At 47.2% G+C, this 23,127-nt stretch overlaps 1 protein-coding gene across 3 annotated transcripts in view; it reads left to right on the top strand.

Annotated features, from left to right (window-relative positions):
• LOC132824141 (tumor protein p53-inducible protein 11-like) overlaps nt 1-23,127 on the top strand; it is a 129,217-nt gene that overhangs the window by 62,666 nt on the left and 43,424 nt on the right. For 2 of the 3 annotated variants that reach the window (XM_060838398.1, XM_060838399.1), the window contains 4 exons: nt 8,002-8,060; nt 9,712-9,760; nt 15,322-15,418; nt 16,826-16,927. In XM_060838398.1, coding sequence (XP_060694381.1) covers nt 8,002-8,060; nt 9,712-9,760; nt 15,322-15,418; nt 16,826-16,927 — 307 coding nt within the window. The remainder of the gene's footprint in view (nt 1-8,001; nt 8,061-9,711; nt 9,761-15,321; nt 15,419-16,825; nt 16,928-23,127) is intronic. The other variant, XM_060838401.1, reaches the window with a different exon arrangement.

Raw genomic sequence — 23,127 nt, 5'->3', positions numbered from 1 at the left:
TCTAGAAGGACAAGGGTACCACATACATGGGGACACCACCACCTGAAAGTTCCCCCTCCAAGCCACTCGCCATCCTGACTTAGAAATATATCACCGTTCGTTTAGTGTCACTGGGTCAAACGCCTGGAATTCCCTCCCTAACAATGTTGTGATTATAGTCCCTCAGGTTTATTTGGAAGCGCTAGCTTTCTGAGCACAGCTACCTGATGAAGGAGCAGCGCTCCGGAAGCTAGTGCTTCCAGATAAACCTGTTGGACAATAACCTGGTGTTGTGTGATTTTTAACTTTGTCTACCTCAGTCCAACACCAGCTCCTCCACATCATGGTCAACAATATTGTGGTTTTACCTAACTGACAGCTCACCACCACCTTCTCAAGGGCAGCTCGGGACAGTCAGTACATGCTGACCCAACCAGCAACACCCACGTGCCGTTAATAAAAACTAACTGTGTCATTTCTGAGCTGGTGTCAGGCAGTGCTGACACAGAGTTCTGGCAGCAGACCTTTTTCTGGATCTGAATGCACAGTACTATACTGTCCCTTTGATATCCATCCAGGTTCATCCAGTCTACCTTGAATACAGACATGGGTCTGTAAAATATCCCTTCACTGTGAGGCCAGGCTCACACACACAGCTCTCTTAATGCACACACGAGTCCATTCAATGCCAATTTTAAACTGCAGCACAATCTGCACAAAGCCCTTCTTGTACAAGCATTAATCTGCACAATGAATGTTTTGCACAAGCCGTTTACACATGGCTGTACAATGTAACGTTGTCACATGTTGCTGTTTTAACAAATGAGTCCGACTTTCTTTAACACGAGCAGAGATCGCCCCATGATGTTGAAAGGTTCAGTGTTCTTTCAGTACAGAGCAGCTCATACATAGTGCCCCACAAATCAAACAGAGGTCTTACAGATTTAGGTACGGGAAGCAAGAACATTTTTTTTTTATATAGCGCCTTTCAAAACCTTCAAGCATTTTTGAAGGGTTGTCAGTGTTGTAAGTTAACAAAGGCAGCAGATAATGGGTGCACAGTGAGATCCCACAAACAGCAATGTGGTGATGAGCTCATGGTAATGCACGCTGAGTTTAAACAGTGCCACTGTTGCAGCTGGCACTTTATCACAGCATCTGGGCTCAGCCAAACAGCAGTATTCATAGGAAGGCGCAGTCCCAAATGGAACGAAGCTGACACCTTTATGTGTGCATGTGACTTATAACAGTTACCCCTTCAGGACAGTATTGGATGCCAGTGACAGTATCATAATGACTACAGATGATGAATTGTATACGGGCAGGATGAAATGAGTCCTAGGTTGGTACGTTTGTCCATGGTACCTCAGTGGCATGTGCACCAGTTTTATCGTCTTGCTTTTTTCCCCGTTTCCTGTGTGATTACAATGCCAGTTTAGGACGCTGGCCGTGTCCCAGAGAGAAATTCTGTGATGGGGGCAAGCTATTCTGATCATCAGCGACCCTGCAGCAGCTCAGAGTGGGCTAGGGAGGAAGTTCCTGGTCAATCATGGAGACATGATGAATACCACAGATAAAACATTCCTGCCTAACTCCACTACCATTAACATGACAATGCAAGCACATTCATGGTACCAGTGTTTATTTTTCAGATATATACTTCTATGATGGTGCATGTTTTTTTTTACGAAAGGGTAAGTGTTTGGAGTAATTTACCTGCATATAGTATACAAGCTAACTAGTACAGGGCATAAGACCTGTACCTCCAATTTTCAGTGTGTAAGAAATGAAACTGGTACTTTTATGCATGTGTGTGATCAGAAGCGAAACATTACCCATTTGTTTGTGGCAGCCATTAAAACCGTTACAGGAAATATACATTAACTTTGTTTCCCTCTCCTTACAGACTGCTGAGTTTCTCCAGTGTTCGTGTTTATGTCAGAAAAAAGCTGCTGGCCTTTGGGTTTTCTAGATTTTCCCCAAAATAAAACCTAAAACCAGAAAACTGTAAACTGATGCCCCGATGGCCTATTGATAGAATGTTTCTGACTTAATTGGAGGCGGTGACCAAATCAGCATTTGCATCAGTTTTGAAAGAAGGATAGACTCAAACACCGAACATCCTCAAATAGCACCTTCCAAACCCGCAACCACTTCTGTCCGGAAGGACAAGGGTACCACATAAGTGGGAACACCACCACTCCATAGTGGTTTCACCTCATCTGCAAATGCACCCCATTGCTGTTTTCTTTGAGAATGCCATTTCTAAATGTGTCTCATGGTCAGAGTCACGAGGAATTTGTAACCTTGCTGCTGGAAGGAGCAAACTTGTGATTTTGTATCTATGTTCAATGTTCATGTTGGGTGCCCAATGTTGGAACATGGCTCAGTTTGGCAGTATGGCCATCCCTTGTTTACATATGGTGTCAAGGAGATTGTCTGATATCCCTCCTCCCAGGACTAATTGAAGTATCATAGCAGCCTCCAAGTTCCATATAGACTGTGCCAGTCTGCACTCTGAAATGGACCCATATGTGGACAGTATGCTTTGAAGCTGACGTTGGTCACCTTGGCTGACTGTTCACCCTCTTCTCCCACTCTGTCCAACATGCTCTATTCTGCCACCTTCCCAGTTCCAAGGTTCACCCCATCTATCCCTATGTGCCAGAAACACAAGTGTTGGCAGTGTGCTGCTTTCTCCACAGCAGGTTGGTCTAACCATACAGGAGGACCAAACTATGGGTTGCCGAGCACCTTCAGAGGAGTGGGTACAACATAGAATCAGAGAATCCCTACAATGTGGAAGCAGACCATTTGGCCCATTGAGTCTGCACTGACCCTCCAAAGAAGCTATGTGCAGTTCTGGTCAAAAGATTGAAGACAGTTGAGTTACTTGAATGTTAGAATTCTTTGAGCAGGTAACGAGCAGTTTAAACAAAGGAGAGCCAGTCAACATGATCCATTCAGATTTCCAGAGAGCCTTTGACAAGGTGGTGCTCTGGATGAGATGAGTCTATGGTGTTATGGGTAAGGTACTGGTATGGATGAAGGATTGGCCGCTGGCAGAAGACCGAGAGAAGGGATAAAGGGGTCTTTTTCAGGATGACAGCCAGTGACTAGTGAAGTTCCACAGGGGTCAGTGTTGGTACCACAGCCGTTTATATTATACATTAACGATGTGGATGAAGGAACTGACGATATTGTTGCTAAGTTTGCAGAAATAGGTGGAGGGACAGGTAGTGTTGAGGTGGGGAAGCTGCAGAAGGACTCGGAGAAAGTGAGGACTGCAGATGCTGGAGATCAGAGTCAAAACGTGTAGCGCTGGAAAAATAGAGCAGGTTAGGCAGTATCCGAGGGGAAGGAGGGTCGACGTTTCGAGCATAAGCTCTTCAAGAGGAATGTGGGGAGGGAGCCCAAAGGGGCTGAGAGATAAATGGAAGGGAGGTGGGGCTGGGGGAAAAGGTAGGTGGGAATATGATAGGTAAATGAAAGTAGGGGCTGATGGTGGGAGCGGAGGATGAAGTGGATAGGTTGGAAGAAAGATGGACAGATACGACTGATGAGGAGGGCAGTGCCGAGTTGGAGGGCTGGATTCTGGGATAAAGTGGGGGAGTGGAGATAAGGAAACTGGTGAAATTGGCATTGATTCCGTGTGGCTGGAGGGTCCCAGTGGACAAAGAAGTGGCAGATGGAATACAATGTGGGAAAGTGTGAGGTTCTATACCTCAGTAGGAAGAATAGAGGCATAGACTATTTTCTAAGCGTGGAAGGCTTCAAAATCTGAAGCGCAAAGTGACTTGGGAGTCTTAGTCCTCTTAAGGTTAACATGCAGATTCATTTAGCAGTTAGGAAGGCAAATGCAATGTTAGCAATCATTTCAAGAGGGCTAGAGTACAAATGCAGGGGTGTACAGCTGAGGCTGTATAAGGCTCTGGTCAGGCTGCATTTGGAATATAGTCTGCAGTTTCTGGCTGCGTATCTAAGGAAGGAATTGCAGGCATTGGAGTGGGTCCAGAGGATGTTTACAAAAAGATCCTGAGAATGAAGGGCATGTTATACAAGGAGTGGTTGAAGACTCTGGATACTTGGAGTTTAAAAGGATGAAGGGGGGGCACCTCATTGAAACTTACAGAATACTGAGAAGCCTGGATAGAATGGGTGTGGTGAAGATGTTTCCAATAAGTAGGAGAAACTGGGACTTGAGTGAAAGGGCGACCCTTTCGAACTGGGATGAGGAGGAGTTTCTTCAGCCAGAGGGTGGGTGAACCTGTGGAACCCATTGCAGCAGAGGGCTGTGAAGGCCAAGTCATTGAATGTATAAAGACAGAGATCAATAGGTTCTTGATTAGTGAGGAGATCAAGGGTTACGGGAGAAGGCAGGAGAATTGTGTTGAGAAACATATCAGCCAAGAGCGAATGGCAGAACAGAATCGATGGGCCAAATGGCCTAATTCTGCTCCCATACCTGATGGTCTTACGATTACAAGTGACTTCAACCCAGCAAAACATGAGACGCAGGATCTGTTGTGTGAGGTTGTGTTACAAGTGAGGTTTTGGGTGCCTGGATTCCTATACTTTTTTCTTTGTTTATGAAGGATTAATGGGATTATACTTTGCTGTATGTTTGAAATTCTTTGTGTCATAAGTAGGTGGCGTGGTCTATTTTATGATTTCTTTTGTTCATTATTTATTATACTGTTAAAACAAAATGTGCGGCATTGCATGTTTATATTCCAGTGAGACACCAAACCGACAAAAACCAACAAACGATCAGTCAAACCAGGTTTCTGACTGTGATCTGTCAGGGACCATAACTAACATCCAAAACCCTGTGGGTAAGAAACTCCCCCAGCCCCAGCATGTTGTAGTGATGAAGGGCTTTTGCCCGAAACGTCGATTTTCCTGCTCCTTGGATGCTTTTCCAGCACCACTCTGATCCAAACTCTGGTTTCCAGCATCTGCAGTCCTCATTTTTGCCCTGTTCGCTTAACACGCCCCTCGTGATCATTGGAGCATTCTTAAAATTACATAAATCTTTGACGTTCTGATCCAGTCAACCATCAAATGAGAAGGATTAACCCTCAGGACCCTTACCCTGTCACCAAGTCAAGACAACCACTTCTGTTGAATTAGAGTTATGTCCCTCTCTGTCGACATTGAGAAGAGTTTGAACAGAAAAAGCCCTGATGTGAGTCAGGACAAAGCTTGCTGCTGTCCCAGTCTGTTCTCCAGGCAGCCTTTTCAATCCTCTCCATTCATACGAGGAAAAGAAACATTGAAAATCCAGCCTATTGAAACCCCACATAATAATCCCATTCTCCTGCAGCGTGTGGACAAAGCCGGATTTTAGCCCACTGCCTTCTGTTTTTTGATTACAGTGAATGAAACAGCACCTTTGACAGTTTAATTGAAGCCTGAGTCCCCAGGGCTTGAAGTCCCACAGGACTTGGTGTGCTTGAGTGGCAGCAAGCCCGGCCTGTGCTTATTGACGAGTGAGTCATGCTGCTTGCTGACAGAGGGACGTCGAACAGATGCACTTGCCCGCACGGCAGGAGCACTGAGCTAGCACGGTCGAGAGCAAATTGCTTTCTGCTGGCAAGGGAAGCGAGGGAAGCGAGCTCGCTGGATCCAAGTCATCGGTCCACTCCAAAACTCACCAGAGCTTTGTGAATAAAAGTAAACAGTCGACCACAATTATCAGACACACTCAAAAAAGCAATGATCCGTCAAAACCAGACCAATGTTAATTGCAGCTTGTAAACACACTCAGGAAACATTGATAGTCCGTCTCAAACATACACATCAAAAGACACATTTTTACATGCAGACAGGTTTTGACAGGGGGTGCGTGCAGAGTTTGTGTGTGTGTGTGTGTGTGTATACATACCTTCGGACAATGCTGGCAAAGACCTGATACCCAATAAGAACCAGCCCGGTGCCCAGAGAGACTTGGTATTTGTGGTGTTTTCTGAGTTGCCCATTGGTGGTACCTTGTTGTATGTAGCTGAAGATTTTTTGAGGGTTCTGAAATTTCACTGGACATAAAATGTTAACTCTGGTTTCTCCTTTTTATTGCTTAAATAAATTTATATCTTCTGTTTAATTTAGACTTATATGATAATTGTACATTTTGGGAGAGAGAGGGCTCATATCTTAATTGGAAACCTTGGGAAGGCAATGAAGCTAGACTCAGGATTACGTGTTGAACCATATTTCAATAATTGTTTCTGAGCAGCAGAGCAGAAAGAAGGAAATAACAAATAACCTGTGACAATAAGCGCTAGAACTCTCTCCCTCTCTACCAGTTTCTTTCATCATCTCAGAACACAATGCTGGTGTAAAAGCAAACTGGTGAAATAACATTGACCAAGAATTCAAAGTTATCCACAGATTCTGCTCCAGCTAAAGAAACGAGTCAGCCATTTATCTATAGTCCCAGGTTAAGAATCTAATACCTCAAGATCCCCAAGGACTCTAACTGCCTAATGTTTTATTCTCTCTATCTTTTCAACTTATTGCCTGAGTTTTTGTGTGTACTTGATGTTGGGTTTCCATTATTGTATCCCTCGGGTTAGTCAGTAAGGAACATTCGCTTCATTTCATTTAAGAAAAACTTAGTAATTGGATCCTTCATTTTCTGGTGAACTAAATTTTAATTCATGTATGATTACTGAATGTCAGAAAGAAATGAAAAACACATTTTCTAACTGAATGAGGAGGATTAAGAAGAGGGGAGATAATTCTGCTTCCTCACCTGATTGCAACAGTGTTTACCATAGAGTCATAGAAATGTACAGCACGGAAACAGATCCTTTGCTCCAACTTGTCCATGCTGTCCGGATATTATAAATTAATCTAGTCCCATTTACCAGCGTTTGGACCAAATCCCTCCAAACCCTTCCTATTCATATACCCATCCAGATGCCTTTTAAATGTTGTAATTATACCAGCCTCCACCACTTCCTCTGGCAGCTCGTTCCATACACACACCACTCTCTGCGTGTAAAAGTTGCCCCTTAGGTCCCTTTTAAATCTTTCCCCTCTCACCTTAAACTTATGGCCTCTAATTTTGGACTCCCGTCTCCTGCCGAAAAGACTGTTCACCCTATCCATGCCCCTCATGATTTTATAAATCCCTATAACGTCAGGAGTCACATGATATCAGATTATAGTCCACATGATGAAGGAGCAGCACTCCGATAGCTTGTGATTTCAAATAAATGGTGTCGTGTGACCTCTGACCATGTCTAACCCAGTCCAACACCGGCACCTCCACAAGGTGTAAACCTCTACAAGGTTACGCCTCAGCCTCCGACGGTCCAGAGAAAATAGTCCCAGCCTATTCAGCCTCTCTCCATGGCTCAAATTCTCCAACTCTGGCAGCACCCTTATTAATCTTTTCTGAAGCCTCTCAATTTTAGCAACATTCTTCCTACACTAGGGCCGACGGGAAGCTGGTATCAGTCTCTCTGCTCCCTCTGGAGCGTAGAAAATGGGACTAGATTAATTTAGGATAGCTGGTCGGCATGGACTATTGGACTGAAAGGTCTGTTTCCCTGCTGTACATCTCTATGACTGTATGCATAGAACTCCTAGTCTCCATCCACAGGTTGTGATAGAGAGACTAGTAAAGAATAGGTGGATATAAACAAAAGGTGGATATAATCTGTACGTTAATCCCTTCAGATCTCTCATCTTCTACAACAGTACCTAGTCAGGACCAAGCCCAGTGCCAATAACTTCCATTAAAGTGTAGTTCATTACAAAATGGAGGATCCAGTTTCTTGAGTGAAAAGAAGGGTAATTTTATTACTGACTAACCTGAGAACAAGGTAATGAAAATCAAACATCAGACACACACATGAACACAAGTAAGATGTTTTAAAGAGAGGGTGACTGGCATCTTTTATGGCTGGAGGGACAGATTCACAAAGCAAGCATGTTGACTGATGGACTTGCACAGATTTAACCCTCGTCCTTGGAGGCTTCTGCAATTGCTTCATCCTCATCTCTTTTTTTCAGATTAGTCAAGTGCTGGGAAATGAAATGAAATTCACCATGCGAGAGCCTTTGGGTCTCAGGTACAATGTCTAATGTTAAAATAATATATGATTAATTAACAAGTGTTACCACGGGTGATAATGGTATTGAGCAGCGGTCCCACTGTCTGAGGCAATGGACCAGGTTGGTCACTGTCCTCACGAGTCTTATCACCCTGCTGGTCCCAGGTTTGTCAAAAATGTCCAGTGTCACCAGTTACCCCGGTCGTGAGGGATTGGTGGGGGGGGGGAGAGAATGGAGGGGGGGGGGGGGGGTAGGGAGGATGAGGAGGGGAGGGAAGTGGGGAAGAGGTAAAGGAAGGGATGGAGAGAAGGTGGAGGAGTGGAAGAGGAAAATGGGGAGAAGGTGAGGAGAGAAAGGGTACAGTTGGGGGAATGTGAAGAGGTGGGAAGGGGGAGAATGGCGGGGTAAGGGGACCAGAATGAGGTCGAGAGGGAGGAGAATCCCATGTTGTGTGAGTCAGGCCTCACCAGTCTCACTGACCTGGGGATAGGGTGTTTGTATACACAGATGCTGTCTATACAAACTACTCCCTTGTGTTCTGCTGTGTTAATTTTGGAATACATTTGGAGAGGGACCTCTTGAGTGATTTTGAAGCATAAGAGGCACAATGACCAAGTATGCGAAAGTGAGAACTGCGGGTGCTGGAGATTAGAGTCGAGAGTGTGGCGCTGGAAAAGCACAGCAGGTCAGGCAGCATCTGAGGAGCAGGAGAATCAATGTTTCAGGCAAAGGCCCTTCATCAGGAATCAATAACCAAGTACGAGAGTCTTTTAAGAAAAAAAACTTGATTGAAATATAATTATTTCAAAATAAAATGTAATTTCTGAAAGAAGTGGTCAAGTGAAGCTGTGTTGTACATTGAGCAGCACATTCCCTCCTGCAGGTCAGCAATAACATAGTCCGTGTAGTATCCACAGCCCTCAGGAAGAGGGTGTGTTTGTGTGTCATTGTGCGTGTGACTGTCATTGTGCCATTATATGTGTGGCATTGGGTGTTTATCATTGTGTGTATTATTGTATTTGTGTGTGTGTGTCATTGAGTGTGCCATTGGCTGGGTGGGTGGGTGTCATTGGGTGTGTTATGTGTGTGTGTGTTATTGTATGTGTGTGTCATTAGGAGTTTGTGTCATTGTGTGTGTGCGTGTTATTGTTTGTGTGTATATGTGTCATTGTGTGTTTTATTGCATGTGTGTGTCATTGTACGTGTCATTGTATATGCGTATGTCATTGCTTGTGTGTGTTATTGTACACTGTGTGTGACATTGTGTGTGTGTTATTGTGTTATTGTGTGTGTCATGATGTGTGTGTGTGTCATTGTATGTGTGTGTTGTTGTATATGTGTGTGTCAGTATGTGTATATTATGTGTGTAAGTGTGTGAGTATCATTGTGTGTATATGCACGTTTTACTGTGTGCGTCATTGTGTGTGTATGTGAGTATGTCATTGTGTGCGTGTGTCATTGTGTGTGTACGTGTTATTGCATGTACATGATTCCATGTTATGGCCTGTATTTCACTGATGTGTGAGATTGTATTTCACTGCTTATGTTTGTCTCTCACTAGTTCTGTCATTCCTGTATGTATGTTGCCGCGTGTTTTTCATGTTGTGTGAGACTGCCTCTGAACCTGTCACTATGGGCGCACTAATCGCTCTGTTTGATTCTCAATAGGATATGGCAAGTGGTGTCAGCCATCATGTTCAGTGTTGTTGGCGTAACGGTGAGTGTCCACTTGTTTAACATTATTCACTGCATGAAGCAATGATACAGTGTGGAGGAAGGGGGCGATGAGTTTAGACCCTGTGGTTTATTGGAGGACCCCAGACTGTAACCCTTCATTCACATTGACCTGGCCATGCTGGAAAAGAACTGCAGCTATATGCCATAGTCTCCATTGGGATTGCTGTCAGACAGGAGGGGAGCACAGCTGCAGTTGGATTTAACTCCGAGTGTTAATTGCCAAATGAATCACCAGCTAATCATTTGCAAGATGGATATTTCCAGCGGAGTAGGGAATACTAATTAGGAATACCAGCCGTCGCAGGAGAGATTTGGGAGCACGAACGATATCAGTGAGTGGGTCAGTTTATGGGTTGTTTGCCTCAGATCAGATGTTACATATCTCCCTCAGAGAAACCAAAATTTCCGAGAATTTGAATGCAGAATCTGCCAGGAGAAGAGGGAGGGAGAGAATGTTGAATTGTGTCCGGCTGTACATCCAGCTGATTGACGTGGGTTAGACGTTGGGGGTAACCGCACTGTGGGACTCCCCTAGCCATTGAGACATTACAGCACACATTCGAGAAATTCCATCTATCCCATTACCTCAATGTATTCCTGTCAACCTGCACCTTTGTCTTACTTGAAGGCGGGCATAAACCGCCCCGTGTTTACCGTGGAGCAAGGCCCACATCGGGAAAACCAGCAGTATCCATTTTAAAGCAAACAGTATTCATTTTAAGACAGCAGCTGCCAGCCCGACCAGGTGATCAGGAGAAGGGGACCCAAAGACAGATCCAAATACACACCAGACCAGACAATGGTCATGACTCACAGATCGAAACCCACCTTATAATCTCGTCAAGGTCCCAACTGACACACACCCATAACCTGATCATGCAAAACAGTCCGACACAAAAGGCAAACACCAAACAAACAGGATGAACCTCACAGACACTTTGGAAGTGACAAAGGGGGGTGCTAGCCTCCAGCCCTCACGGAGAGACAAGCAGATAGCACCCGGACCCATTTACATAAAGATAAACAGCACACCTTTTGTGTATGCTGCTGACTCTCCGAGGACAGCAGGAAGCTTGACATTCACACATACTCCAGCCATGAGTACCCCCATTCACACTCATTCATACCCAATCTCCTACATCCTGACTCAGGAAGTATATAACTTGTAACATCGCACGGGAAACGTTAGAGCAATCGAGATTCGGACCTCGGTTGGTCTCCGCTGGCGTTACATACTTCAATAAAGTTACCGATTGTCGAACCGCACTCTGGGCTCGGACTGAGATCATTTCATCCGCGCTAACATACTCAAGTGCTCATTCAATTTCTTTCAAACCCGTGATCGTTTCTGCTTCCCCAGCGCTGGTTTGAGGTGTTGTCTGGATAAGAGTAATGTAAGGCTGCAGATTCGATGTGCAAACTGACCGTAGCACTGTGGTGCAGCAAGTCATTCAAGTCGGGGAAGTAAGAAAGAATATGGGAGAAATATGTAATAGTATCGTGAGGGAAATTGACACCATTCTCACGGCAGGACTTGGCAATGGGAGGGAAAGGATCCACTGGTTGTAGCACACATAGGTAACATTTGAGATAAGTGGCAGTGGGGAAACAGGTTCTGAACAGGGAAAAGGCGCTACATTTCAAAGCAGAACCTCAAAGGTTAGAATTTCTGTGCTATTGCCTGAACCACACGCAAAGAGTACCTAAAATTAGAGAGATGAAAATGTGGTTTAAAGGATGGTGTGTGTGAAAAGTGGGTTCTGGTTCATGGGCCACAGGTACCAGAATTGGAGAAAGTGGGTGATGTACCATTGGGACAGTCTATTGCCAGAACCGCGCTGTGATTCCTTATGCTTAATGCTTCGTTAAGCTATTTTTGCAAACCACATAGCTAAGGACATGGAGGTGGTTTTAAATAAAACAGTGGAGGGAAAGGGTCAAATGTGGCAATTTGTGATACATCAAACATTAGAGCCAGGGTAATAATGTGGAAAATGAGGGTCAGAGAATGGAACAAAGAGGGTAGAGAAGAAATAAAACCCTAGCAATACAGTAAAAATCACAATGAAGTGTTATGAAGGTAAGGAAAAGTCAAAACTAACGACTCTCGCGTATAGCAATCATAACAAAGTAAACAAATTGATGGTATACCTTAAAGTAAATTAGGGCAGTCTGAAAGCCATTAGAGAGATGTGGCTCCAATATGACAGGAATTAGGTGCTGATTAGTAAAGGTTATAAGGCATTCAAAAAGACCGTGAAGCTAGGTGTAGGTGGTGGGGTTGCACTATTAACCAAGGATGGCATTGGTACACTAGTTATATAGGATCTTGCTTTAGGAAATCTGGATGTAGAATTGGTTTGGGTGCAGGTATAGTAAGGGAAAGAGGTGGACAGTGTAAATGGTTGAAAGACCCCCTAACGGTAATCACAAAGTGTGGAAGAGAGTGTCCAAGAAGAAGTATCGGATGCTTGTGATAAAAGGATGACAGTAATCATGGGTAACTTTAATCTACAAAGAAACTGGAAAAAAATCAGAATGGCAGCCATAATCTGGATGAGGAGTTCACAGAATACATTATCATATTGTGGAACCAACCTGAGAACACGTTATATTAGACTTGGTATTGGGTAATGGGACAGGATTGAGCAATGATTTCAGAATTCAGATATCAGCAACTACAGTATGACTAAATTTTATGTCATTTTTGAAAGGGAGAAGATTGGGGCTTAGACAGATGTTTTAAACCTAAGTAAAGGCAACCATTTGGGTGTGAAAGCTGAGCTATCAGAAATGGACTGGCTTAAGGCTGGGAGAATAGATCAATAGAGACATTTAATGGAAGATTTAGAATTGCTCAGAATAAGTATACACCTATCATAAAGAAAGACAGGACTCACCATCCATAACTCATTAAAGAAGATAGGGAAAACATCAAACTTAGTGAAAAATAGTAAAATTGTCTAATAATGAGTAGCAAGACCGATAATTGGTCAGATATAAAGAGCAGCACAGAATGTCTAAAAGGATGAAGAAATTAGACAAGGAGACCAAGCTGGCCAGAAATGTGAAAATGGATAACAAGAGTTTCTTAAAAAGGAAAAGAGTCCATGAAGTGGGTGTTGGTCTTGTGAAGTGTGAGAATGGGGAATTACTAGTGGATAATAACGAAATAGTAGATGGAATGAACAAATATTTTGTTTCGATGTGCCCAACAGAGGATTCAAAAAATCTTCCAGTAATATAGGGGGTGGAAGGGAGAGAGAGGAACCTAGCAAAATCCCAATCATGAGGGAAGTGAGGGGTGACAAGTCTCCCAAGTCCAAGTGGGTTGCATCCCATAGTCTCAAAAGTTATTAATGAGGTGATTGGTGCAATTCCTTATATTCAGGACAGGTTTCCATTAAACTGGAAAGTAACAAATATAACCCCTGTTTTCACGTTATCTTGATGGCTGTCATGGGGAAGGTATTAGAATCAACCATTAAAGGGAGTATAGTTGTGCACTTTGAGAAATTCAAGATAATCAGGAAAAGTCATCATTATTTCATCAAAGGGAAATCATATTTCAGTAATTTACCAGACTTCCTTGAAGGAATAACACAGAAAGGGAAACCTGAAACCGCGCAATACTTAAGAGTTCCAAGGAGACATTTGATCAATGGTTATTATAGAAAATGGAAGGTGCTGGGGTAGGGACAAGATATCAACAAGGATTAGAAGATTTGTGACAGTGTCTTAGATGACGGAAGTGAAGGCGTGGAAGATGATACCAAGATAGGAAGGAACTTATGGCGTGCAGAAAACATTAAGAAGTTTCATACACTATGGACAAAGATCAGGCTGCTGTGGTATAATGTGGGAAAATATGAAGCTGCTGACTTTGGCAGAAAGAATACAATCAGGAGATGTTGTGTATTTGGATTTTCAAAAGACCTTTGACAAGCTTTCACGTAAGAGGTTACGAAGCAAAATTAAAGCTCATGGTATCAAAAGTAATGTCTTGGTGTGGATAGGGAACTGGTTGGCAGAGAGTTGGAATAAACGGGTCGTTTTCAGAATGGCAGGCAGTGACAATAGAGGTACAGCAGGGTTCAGTGCTGGGACCCCACCCGTCCACCATATACATTCACAATTTGGACGAAGGAATTGAATGCAACATTTCCAAATTTGCAGACGGCACTAAGGCTGGGTGGCAGTGTGAGCTGTGAGGAGGATGCTAAGAGCCTGCAGGGTGACTCGGACAGACTGGCTGAGTGGGCAAATACTTGACAAGTGCAATATAGCGTGGATAAATGTGAGGTTATCCACATCGGTGGCAAAAAACAGGAAGATAGATTATGATCTGAATGGTGGTAGTTTCAGAAAGGGTGAGATGCAATGTGATGTGGGTGTCATGGTGGCACAGTTGCTGAAGGTTGGCAGACAGGGTAGAGTAGGCAGTGAGGAAAGCTAATGGCCTTCACTGCGAGAGGATTGGAGTACTGGAGTAGGGATGGCATGCTGCAGTTGTACAGGGTCTTGGCTATTGTGTGCAGTTTCGGTCTGTTAGGCTGAGGAAGGGCATTCTTCCTATTGGAGTCCAGCGAAGGTTCACCAGCCTGATTCCCGGGATGGCAGGACTGACATGAGGAAAGACTGGATCGACTGGGCTTGTACTTAACTGGGATTTAGAAGATTGAGGTGGGTGCTCACAGAGACATATAATGGGACTGGACAGGCCAGATGTTGGAAGAATGTTCCTGATGTTAGGGAAGTCCAGAACTGGGGGTTACAGTCTAAGAGTAAGGGTTAAACTATTCAAAACTGAGATGAGGAAGAATTTCTTCACTCAGAGAGTTGTGAACCTGTGGAATTCTCTCCCACAGGAAGCAGTTGGGGTCAGTTTGTTTGATATATTCAATAGGGAGCTGAGGGATCAAGGGATATGGAGAGAAAATGGGAATGGGATACTGAGCTTGCATGATCAGCTATGATCATATTGAACGGTTGGGCAAGCTCGAAGGGCCGAATGGCCTACTCCTGCTCTTACTTTCTCAGTTTCTAATGTGAGTATTATTTAAATGGAGAATGACTGTGGAAGGTGCTTTAGTGCAGGAGTTGCAAAATAATCAGTCTGCAGGTACTGTCCCTAAAGAAGAGGACACATGGAATACTATCCCGTGTCTGTTTATACAGGACATTAGTGGGACCTCATCTCAAACACAATGTGCAGTTTTTGTTCTCCTTATTGAAGGGAGGTGGTGGGTCCCAACTGACGGTCTGAGGAAGGGTCACCAGACCCGAAACGTTAACTCTGATTTCTTCTCCCAGGTGTAGCCAGACCTGCTGAGCTTTTCCAGCAATTTCTGGCTTTGTTTCTAACTTACAGCATCCGCAGTTTTTGCGGTTTTTATTTGGTGTTGTCCTTGTGCCCAGTGTCACCACCATCTCCCTGCTCCACGGCTGTGACAGGTCCATTTCTCTGTCAGTCTTGAGTAGGTCTGGCTGGGTATATTGTGCTGACTGTGAGCAGTGACTGTGCCTGTATCTCTGTTTCAGGCTCTCATCTTTCCCAAACGTCTGTATGAAACTGTTTTTGATGAAGATGGGTCCAGCACCATAATGGCAGTGAGACTGTATGGCGGGGCCCTTCTCAGTAAGTATCATTGACAACAGTGCCCCTAGAGCCCATTTCATGCACTGTACTAACAGAAGTCCACCTTAAATCTATTGCATACACTGTACAGGTACAGTTCACCTTAATTCAGATGGACAGATTGGATGAAGGGTAGGCCGTTTGCCTATTGAGCCTGTCCTGTGCTTATGGCCAATCAAATATTTCAATGAATTTTACTAAAACTTTCTCCTTGATCCTGTATGTTGCTGGTAATCTGAAATCTATCAATTTCTACCTTACACTTACTCAAAGATTGGCCTCCAGACTGAACAGACAGCAGTCCACCTTAAACCCCCTGCAAACATTGTACATAAAGCTGTCCAACTTAAATCAGTTCCACACACTGTACAGGCAGCAGTCCACCTTAAACTAGTTCTACACACTGTACAGGGAGCAGTCCACCTTAAACTAGTTCTACACACTGTACAGACAGCAGTCCACCTTAAACTAGTTCCCCACACTGTACAGGCAGCAGTCCACCTTAAACTAGTTCTACACACTGTACAGACAGCAGTCCACCTTAAACTAGTTCCCCACACTGTACAGGCAGCAGTCCACCTTTACGCCATTGCACACCATTGTGCCAAGAGAATTCCACCTTAAACCCACTTCTGTCATGGAGTAACCCACCTTCAAACCCTCACACACGCTGTCCAGAATACAGTCCATCTTAATGTTGTTATTGATGATTGCATAGGGAGCTGCCCTGAAGCCTGTGCAGACACAGACCACCTGCATTGTGAGATGATTTGTCTGTAAGCAGGTTTGTTATGGGCCATACCCAGCTCAGCTCACTCCAGGCTGCTCCCTGCTGGTTGTTCGATATCTGGTTCTGGGTGAGGGACAGTGTGCTGCAGTTATACCTCGGGTTATTGGTGTGAGCCCCTCATTGTACCAGCCTGCGATACTGGCACCAAGTGGACTTCCCACGCCCTCTCCTCTCAGCAGGTCACCAGTTTGCCCGTCTCGTCTCTGCATTCCCTTCAGCTCATCCTCAGTGGCTGCGCCTTCACTTGCCCTCAGAGTCCCTTCTTTAAGCCTTTCTTTCTTTATATGTTCCCCCTCCTTCCATAAACATCTCCCACCCTGTCCTTCTCCCAGTCTCTCCTTCTCCTGCCCACTCCTCCTTGTTGTTCCCTGTGTGAAACATATCATTATAACTCCTGGGAAGGGGGCTTCACTCCTCCTGCACCCTCCGGTGGGCAGACAGGGACTCTGCGGGGACTGGATGAAGGGCAGAGGGGGTGGAGATGGGGGTGGTGGGGGTGGTATCATCATGTGGTGGAGAGAGGGCAGTGGGGGGGCTCCCACAGCGAGGCTGCCCTGTGAGGCTGGCACTGTGTCTGCCCTGTAGTCTGACTCTGTTCTCCTCCCTTTCTGCTGCAGGCATTTCCTTGATCATGTGGCATGCATTATACATGGCCGAGAAGTTGATCGTTCGGTGGACGCTCCTCACTGAGACCTTTTATTTCTCAGTGCAGTTTATAGGTGGGTTCTCAATGAAAGTGCATCACTGTAAGAAGTGACCAATGCTGCAGAATATGCTGCCCTCCCATTACCCTCCCCCCACCCCACCCATCAGATTCCTACTGCCCCCTCCCTGATCCCTCTTCCCCTAGAGTCCTGCCCCTTCTATTTCTCCTCCTCCTAGACCTACTACCCTTCCGATCCTCTCTCCCATCGGCATTAATCACGGACATCGCCGGCTGTGCCATGGAGAAGGTGGTGGTGAGCTGCTTCCTTGAACCACCGCAGACCACTCGCTGTGGGTTGACCCACAATGTTGTTAAAGAGGGAATTCCGGGATATTGATCCAGCGACAGTGAAGGAACAGCAATATATTTCCAGACCAGGATGGTGAGTGGCTTGGAGGGGAGCTGGCAGACAGTGGTGGTGTTCCCATGTGTGTGCTGCCCTTGTCCTTGCGGATGGAAGTGGTCATGGGTTTGGAAGGTGCTGTCTTGAGGACCTTTGGTGAATTTTTGCCAGGCACCTTGTAGATAGTATACACTGCTGCGACTGAGCGTCAATGGTGGAGGGAGGGGATGCTTGTGGATGTGTTTTTTTCTGGATGGTGTCAAGCTTCTTGAGTGTTATTGGAGCTGTACCCATCCAGAGAAGTGACAAAAAACCTTAAGACATAAGAGCAGAAGTAGACCATTCAGCCCATTGAGTCTGCTCCATCAATCAATGAGATTATGGTTGATGTGATCATCCTCAATTCTACTTTCCTACCTTTTTCCTGTTATCCTTGATTCCCTTTACCGATGAAAAATCTGTCTATCTCAGCCTTGAACTACAATATCGTCCACTGTCAATTTCACAGATTGACTATCGTCCAAGAGAAGAAAATTACTCTTCCTTCTGTCCTGAGTGATTCCTTATTCTGAGATGTCCTTTCTCCTGGACTCTCCATAAGGAGAAACAGACTTCCTTCATTGACCCTGTCAAATGTCCTAAGAATCTTGAGGAGTATTCTATCAAACTCCTGAATTGTGCCTTGGACATAGTGGACAGGCTTTGGGGAGTCAGTAGGTGAGTTACTCGCTGCAGTATTCCTAACCTCTGACCAGCTCTTATAGCCACAGTCTTTACATGTCTAGCCCTGTTCCATTTCTGGCCAGTGGTAAACCCCACGATGTGAAGGGACGGTGGTTAGATTGTCTCTTATTGGTGATGGGCATTGTGTAGCATTTGTCTGGTATGAATGCTACTTGCCACTTATCAGTCCAAGCGAGGATGCTGTCCAGATCTTGTTACATTTAACTGCTTCAGTATCTGAGGAGTCACGAATGGTGCTGAACATTGTGCGATGATCGGTGAACATCCCCATTTCTGACCTTATGATGGAGGGAAACTCATTGACGAAGCGGCTAAAGATGGTTGGGCCAAGGACACTACCCTCAGGAATGTTCGGGAGCTGAGCTGATTGACCTCCAGCAACCATGAACATCTTCCTATGTGACCGTAAGAATTCGCCCCCAAAACCAATTGATTCCAGTTTTGCTCAGGCTCCTTGATGCCACACTCAGTCGAACGCAGCCTTGATCTCAAGGGCTGCCACTCTCACCTCACCCTCTGGAATTCAGTTCTTTTGTTCAACTTTGATCTAAGGCTGTAATGAGGTGAGGAGCTGAGAGGCCCTGGTGGAACCCAAACTGGGCGTCACTGAGCAGGGTGTTGCTGAGCAGGTGCTGCTTGATAGCACTGTTGGTGACACCGTCCATCACTTTACTGATGATAGAGTGTAGACTAATGGGGTGGGAAGTGGCCGGGTTGGATTTATCCTGCTTTTGATGTGCGGGACATGCTTGGGCAATATTCAACTCGAAGTGGTGGATATTGAAATCCCCCCCCTCAAGAGTATGCTGTGTACCTCAATCATCCTCACTGCTTAAAGTCTGGTTGAAGATTTGTAGCTCGGGTGTCCGTTGTTGTGGTTCTGTTCGCCGAGCTGGAAGTTTTTGCTGCAAACTCATAGCAGAGGCAGTTATGCAAAGGTTAGAACATACAGCCCTACCACAAATCCAACCCAAACTCTGGATCAGATATGTTGATGACACCTTTGTAATCATCAAAAACACAGAAATAGAAAAAACACACCGAATCATCAACGCCACACTCACAGGAATACAATTCACGAGAGAAGAGCAAAAGGATAGCCAACTCCCATTCCTAGACGTGTTAGTAGAGAGAACACCCAACGGAGAATTCACCACAAGGGTACACAGGAAACCAACACACACAGACCAAGTCTTAAACTATGAAAGTAACCACCCCAACACACACAAACGAAGCTGCATCAGGACACTATTCAAAAGAGCCACAACACACTGCAGTACACCAGAACTGCGAAAAGAGGAAGAGGAACACCTATACAAGGTATTCGCCAAAAACGGACACCCACGCAACTTTATCACCAGATGCCTAAGAGATGGACCACGGAACGAGGACATGCCACAACCAAAAGGATGAGCCACACTACCATACGTCAGGAGCGTCTCAGAACTGACAGCCAGACTACTGCGACCCTTAGGACTCATAACAGCACACAAGCCAACCTCCACACTCAGACAACAACTCACTAGAACAAAGGACCCAATAGCCAGCACGAGCCAAACCAACGTAGCTTACAAAATACCATGCAAGGACTGCACAAAACACTATATAGGACAAACAGGAAGACAGCTAACAATCCGCATCCATGAACATCAGCTAGCCACAAAACGACACGACCAGCTATCCCTAGTAGCCATACACTCAGACAACCAGGACAATGAATTTGACTGGGAAAACACTACCATCATAGGACAAGCCAGACAGAGAACAGCCAGAGAACAGACACATAGACCTGGACCCCACATACAAACCACTACAGCTGAAACTGACACCCGGAAGTGGCAAGAACAAACCACTATAAATACCGGAAGAAACATCAAAGCAGCGCTTCACAGGAGGCTCCAATAGCACTGATGATGTTCCCTAGCCAGGGAACGAAACGTTTGGAGCAAAAGCTTCCAGCTCGGCGAACAGAACCACAACATTCTCATTGCTTCCTACAAGTAGTGCTCAACATTGGGTCCTGCTGCCCCACTTTTTGCCCATCCTCCTCAGGGTCCTACTGCCTGTCCTGTTCCCCCCTCCTCAGGGTCCTACTGCCTGTCCTGTTCCCTCCTCCTCAGGGTCCGACTGCCTGTCCTGTTCCCCCCTCCTCAGGGTCCTACTGCCTGTCCTGTTCCCTCCTCCTCAGGGTCCTACTGCCTGTCCTGTTCCCTCCTCCTCCTCCTCAGGGTCCTACTGCCTGTCCTGTTCCCTCCTCCTCCTCATGGCCCTACGGCCTGTCCTGTTCCCCCCTCCTCAGGGTCCTACTGCCTGTCCTGTTCCCTCCTCCTCAGGGTCCTACTGTCTGTCCTGTTCCCTCCTCCTCCTTCTCAGGGTCCTACTGCCTGTCCTGTTCCCCCCTCCTCAGGGTCCTACTGCCTGACCTGTTCCCTCCTCCTCAGGGTCTGTCTGTCCTGTTCCCTCTTCCTCCACATGGCCCTCCTGCCTGCCCTGTCCCTTCCTCCTCAGGGTCCTACTGCCTGTCCTGATTCCCCCTCCTCTGGGTCCTATTGCCTGTCCTGTTCCCTCCTCCTCATTGTCCTGCTGCCTGTCCTGTTCCCACCTCCTCAGGGCCCTACAGCCTGCCCTGTCCCTTCCTCCTCATGGCCCTACTGTCTCTCCTGTTCCCTCCTCCTCCTCCTCCTCCTCCTCCTCCTCCACCTCATGGCCCTACTGTCTGTCCTGTTCCCTCCCCCTCCTCCTCCTCAGGGCCCTACTGCCTGTCCTGTTCCCTCCTCCTCAGAGTCCTACTGCCTGTCCTGTTCCTTCCTCCTCAAGGACCAACTGCCTGTCCTGTTCCCAGTCCTCAGGGTCCTCCTGCCAGTCCTGATCCCCCCTCCTCAGGGTCCTACTGCCTGTCCTGTTCCCTCCTCCTCAGGGTCCTACTGCCTGTCCTGCTCCCTCCTCCTCAGGGTCCTACTGCCTGTCCTGTTCCTTCCTCCTCCTCATGGCCCTATTGCTTGTCCTGTTCTCACCTCCTCAGGGTCCTAACTGTCTGTCTTGTTCCGTCCTCCTTAGGGTCCTACTGCCTGTCCTGTTCCCTCCTCCTCAGGGTCCTACTGCCTGTCCTGTTTCTTCCTCCTCAGGGTCCTACTGCCTGTCCTGTTCCCTCCTCCCCCTCCTCAGGGTCCTCCTGCCAGTCCTGATCCCACCTCGTCAGGGTCCTAACTGTCTGTCTTGTTCCGTCCTCCTTAGGGTCCTATTGCCTGTCCTGTTCCCTCCTCCTCAAGGTCCTACTGCCTGTCCTATTCCCTCCTCCTCAGGGTCCTACTGCCTGTCCTGTTCCTTCCTCCTCAGGGTCCTACTGCCTGTCCTGTTCCCTCCTCCCCCTCCTCAGGGTCCTACTGCCTGTCCTGTTCCCTCCTCCTCAGGGCCCTACTGCCTGTCCTGTTCCCTCCTCCTCAGGGTCCTACTGCCTGTCCTGCTCCCCCCTCCTCATGGCCCTACTGCCTGTCCTGTTCCCCCCTCCTCAGGGTCCTACTGTCTGTCCTGTTCCCTCCTCCTCATGGCCCTCCTGCCTGCCCTGTCCCTTCCTCCTCAGGGTCCTACTGTCTGTCCTGTTCCCTCTTCCTCCTCATGGCCCTCCTGCCTGCCCTGTCCCTTCCTCCTCAGGGTCCTACTGCCTGTCCTGATTCCCCCTCCTCTGGGTCCTATTGCCTGTCCTGTTCCTTCCTCCTCATGGCCCTACTGCCTGTCCTGTTCCCCCCTCCTCATGGCCCTACTGCCTGTCCTGTTCCCTCCTCCTCAGGGTCCTACTGCCTGTCCTGTTCCCTCCTCCTCAGGGCCCTACTGCCTGTCCTGTTCCCTCCTTCACAGGATCCTACTTCCTGTCCTGTTGCCCTCCTCCTCCTCAGGGTCCTACTGCCTGTCTTCTTCACTCCTCAGGGTCCTACAACCCGTCTTATTCCCTCCTTCTCAGGGCCCTACTGTCTGTTCCGTTCCATCCTCCTCATGGCCCTCCTGCCTGTCCTGTTCCTTCCTCCTCAGGGTCCAACTGCCTGTCCTGTTCCCTCCTCCTCAGGGTCCTCCTGCCTGTACTGATCGCTCTCCTCAGGGTCCTACTGCCTGTCCTGTTCCCTCCTCCTCAGGGTCCTCCTGCCTGTACTGATCCCTCTCCTCAGGGTCCTACTGCCTGTCCTGTTCCCTCCTCCTCCTCAGGATCCTACTGCCTGTCCTGTTCTCTCCCCCTCCTCAGAGCCCTACTGTCTGTCCTGTTCCTTCCTCCTCAGGGTCCTACTGCCTGTCCTGTTCCCTCCTCCTTAGGGCCCTACTGCCTGTCCTGTCCCCTCCTCCTCAGGGTCCTACTGCCTGTCCTGTTCCCTCCTCCTCCTCATGGCCCTACAGCCTGTCCTGTTCCCCCCTCCTCAGGGTCCTACTGCCTGACCTGTTCCCTCCTCCTCAGGTTCCTACTGTCTGTCCTGTTCCTTCCTCCTCAGGGCCCTACTGCCTGTCCTGATTCCCCCTCCTCTGGGTCCTATTGCCTGTCCTGTTCCTTCCTCCTCAGGGCCCTACTGCCTGTCCTGTTCCTTCCTCCTCAGGGCCCTACTGCCTGTCCTGTTGCCCTCCTCCTCCTCAGGGTCCTACAGCCCTTCTTATTCCCTCCTTCTCAGGGCTGTCTCCCAACTGCCTGTCCTGTTCTCTCCTCCTCCTCAGAGCCCTACTGCCTGTCCTGTTCCTTCCTCCTCCTCATGGCCCTCCTGCCTGCCCTGTCCCTTCCTCCTCAGGGTCCTACTGTCTGTCCTGTTCCCTCTTCCTCCTCATGGCCCTCCTGCCTGCCCTGTCCCTTCCTCCTCAGGGTCCTACTGCCTGTCCTGATTCCCCCTCCTCTGGGTCCTATTGCCTGTCCTGTTCCTTCCTCCTCAGGGCCCTACTGCCTGTCCTGTTCCCTCCTCCTCAGGGTCCTACTGCCTGTCCTGTTCCCTCCTCCTCAGGGCCCTACTGCCTGTCCTGTTCCCTCCTTCACAGGATCCTACTTCCTGTCCTGTTGCCCTCCTCCTCCTCAGGGTCCTACTGCCTGTCTTCTTCCCTCCTCAGGGTCCTACAACCCGTCTTATTCCCTCCTTCTCAGGGCCCTACTGTCTGTTCCG

This window comes from Hemiscyllium ocellatum, chromosome 18, assembly GCF_020745735.1.
Source record: "Hemiscyllium ocellatum isolate sHemOce1 chromosome 18, sHemOce1.pat.X.cur, whole genome shotgun sequence".
NCBI lineage: Eukaryota > Metazoa > Chordata > Chondrichthyes > Orectolobiformes > Hemiscylliidae > Hemiscyllium > Hemiscyllium ocellatum.
Note: the sequence above shows the minus strand (reverse complement) of the source record. Positions and strands in the feature narration are given on the sequence as shown.